Raw genomic sequence first — 2,500 nt, 5'->3', positions numbered from 1 at the left:
AAATGCAGAAGTCTGGTCCAGTCAAAAACCCTTTTCAGTGATAAAAAATAAACACTCCATAATTGTTAACAACAATCCCCCCCCCCCCCCCCCCCCTAGTCTACAGCATATAAATGCACTCTGATACAGCTGAACAGGCTATGGTGGGTATGTATATCTAGGGCTTGTCGTTGACATATCTGTTCAGTCTCATTTCCAATGCAGGCCCCATGGAAAACAAAACTTGAATATCCTAAATAAAGGTTCATTGATTAAGGGTTCTCTTTAACAAACTTGATTCTTCCTCCATCAACTTCACAGCAGCACCAACTTCATTTGGCAGACCTCTCTACAGATAAAAAAGACCTTTGTACATTTTACACAAAACCTTGAGCTTCACACAAAACCCCCCATGTGACCTTTTTTTCCTGGCTGAGTATAAATTTAGCTCATGTGCTTGATGAAGTGTCACGCTCCACAACTGGAGCTACAGCTGGTTGTAGGCTTGGCCTCCCAGCTCCCTCCCCCGTCAGTGTAGTATCGCCCTGGCTACGGACTGCAGCGCCGTGCGTGGGCTGAGGGTGACCACGGCTAACAAAGATTCCCCAGCCCTGTTTTTTAAGCTTCAGCTGTCAGCGGCATCGCGTGCACCTTGGCCACACACAATAGAGCGTCCGTGGCAGGAAAGACAGCGATGACAGGCTGCGATTAGCCATCCCTGCAATGCAGTGGCGGAGGCGGAGGCGGACCACTGCTGCTGCTGCTTCTGCTATCTCTCACCAACTACCTTTTTTCTGCCGTGCCTGCCACAAACAGGAAAAAAAAGGGCTAACACAGAGATAGGCTCCTACGCTGTGGGAGGGGAGCTGTCCAAGGTGCTGATCTCCAATCCCCTCAGCACTTTCTATCTGTTGTCAAATTAACCTCTCAGCCACCTCCACGGCCAGTCAGCAGCTCCTCTAATGGACTGACTTAGCAGGGAGGCCACGTCCAGACACTCAACACTAACCGTCTATCCTCACAGGCTTGCTGTCAGCCTGAGCCAGAAACTCGGATTGATTTCCTGCTGTCTTCCAGCTCGCCTCCTCCATATAGTAAAGAGACGGCAGGAGCAGATCAGACCGGCAACAGTACACTATATATACACACTTAATGCACGCCATCGAGTCGAGAGATGGCAGCAACAGAATTGACTAGCAACAGCACACGGCACGACTGAATATTCCAGAACATTATATGCACGCACTGGAGTTCTCTGGCATCGTGCCGGAATTCCAGTGCAGCGACATTTTTAGATAATTGGAAAATTATCTAAATTCTTGCGTGTTTGTCTTAACTGACGTGTAGACCCAGGCTACTTCATTAATGAAACCCTATGCTTACACTGTGGCAGCTGTCGCGGCTCAATAATTTGAAGGAGACTTTGAAAAAAAGACTGAAATTAATAGACTATTCACTTTGTTTTCATATAATCATTGGGTTGGCAATCATTTGACAACAGTATGCACTGTTGAGAGACCAACAGATGAACAAGCATTGCAAAGTTTGACAGATTTCCGAAGGGCGTATTGGGATAAGCTACTAACTGTGGTTTTGCTTTGGCGTTTATATGTTGTTCGTTTTGAGCCTATAACAGTAGCCTAGGTATCCAGTCACGTTCAGTCATTATCAACACGTCAAGTAACACGCACAAGATGTGTGTTGGTGTGATAAAGTGTTGGTGAAGAATGGAAAACAAATTTTAATATAGCTGAAAGTAGCGATGAGGGAGCCAAGCAGACCAGCAGGGCGTAGTTGCCATGGAAACTTGATGCCAAAGTTTCAAGCCAAATGACGAAAGATTGGCCGAGATATCAACTTACTTCCTGTTTGGAGCCCTCCCGGATCATTTTGATCGCCTGTGATGGACAAACAGTTTCCAAATTTTAAAAATCCATCTGATAACTTCAGGCACCAAAATGTTCCTTGCTTGAATACCTGTACACGACTATGGACACAGAAAATGTGTGATTGTAAGGAGAGATGCACACGGAGGGTGGACAGAGGAATGGTACGGGCCGCGGGGGTCGGACAGAGGAATGGTACGGGCTGCGGGGGTCGGACAGAGGAATGGTACGGGCCACGGGGGTCAGACAGAGGAATGGTACGGGCCACGGGGTGTGGACAGAGGAATGGTACGGGCCGCGGGGGGTGGACAGAGGAATGGTACGGGCCACGGGGGGTGGACAGAATAATGGTACGGGCCACGGGGTGTGGACAGAATAATGGTACGGGCCGCGGGGGGTGGACAGAATAATGGTACGGGCCAATGGGAGCTGGAGTGGAAGCGCTGTGAGGATGCGTGGCAGCCATGTTTGGCAGCATGTGTTACTGAGGGGATCTCAGAGGAGCAGGAGCAGGAGCAGGGGCCTACGGGCAGCTGAGACCTACGTCACTCCCTCGTTCTTTTTTCTCCCTCTCTCTCTCTCTCTCTCTCTCTCTCTCTCTCTATATATATATCTCTATCTGTGTATCCCACACA

General features: G+C 48.8%; 1 protein-coding gene across 2 annotated transcripts in view; it reads right to left on the bottom strand.

Moving 5' to 3' along the window:
* sv2a (synaptic vesicle glycoprotein 2A) overlaps positions 1–2,500 on the bottom strand; it is a gene marked incomplete at both ends in the record, with an annotated part of 22,874 nt that overhangs the window by 10,966 nt on the left and 9,408 nt on the right. The window contains one exon of one of the 2 annotated variants that reach the window (XM_080857913.1): positions 1,842–1,877. The exons of the other annotated variant lie outside the window; for it this stretch is intronic. Coding sequence (XP_080714039.1) covers positions 1,842–1,877 — 36 coding nt within the window. The remainder of the gene's footprint in view (positions 1–1,841; positions 1,878–2,500) is intronic. 2 annotated transcript variants of the gene reach the window in all.

The sequence above is a fragment of the Sprattus sprattus genome (genome assembly GCF_963457725.1).
Source record: "Sprattus sprattus genome assembly, chromosome: 19".
NCBI classification, from domain to species: domain Eukaryota; kingdom Metazoa; phylum Chordata; class Actinopteri; order Clupeiformes; family Clupeidae; genus Sprattus; species Sprattus sprattus.
Note: the sequence above shows the minus strand (reverse complement) of the source record. Positions and strands in the feature narration are given on the sequence as shown.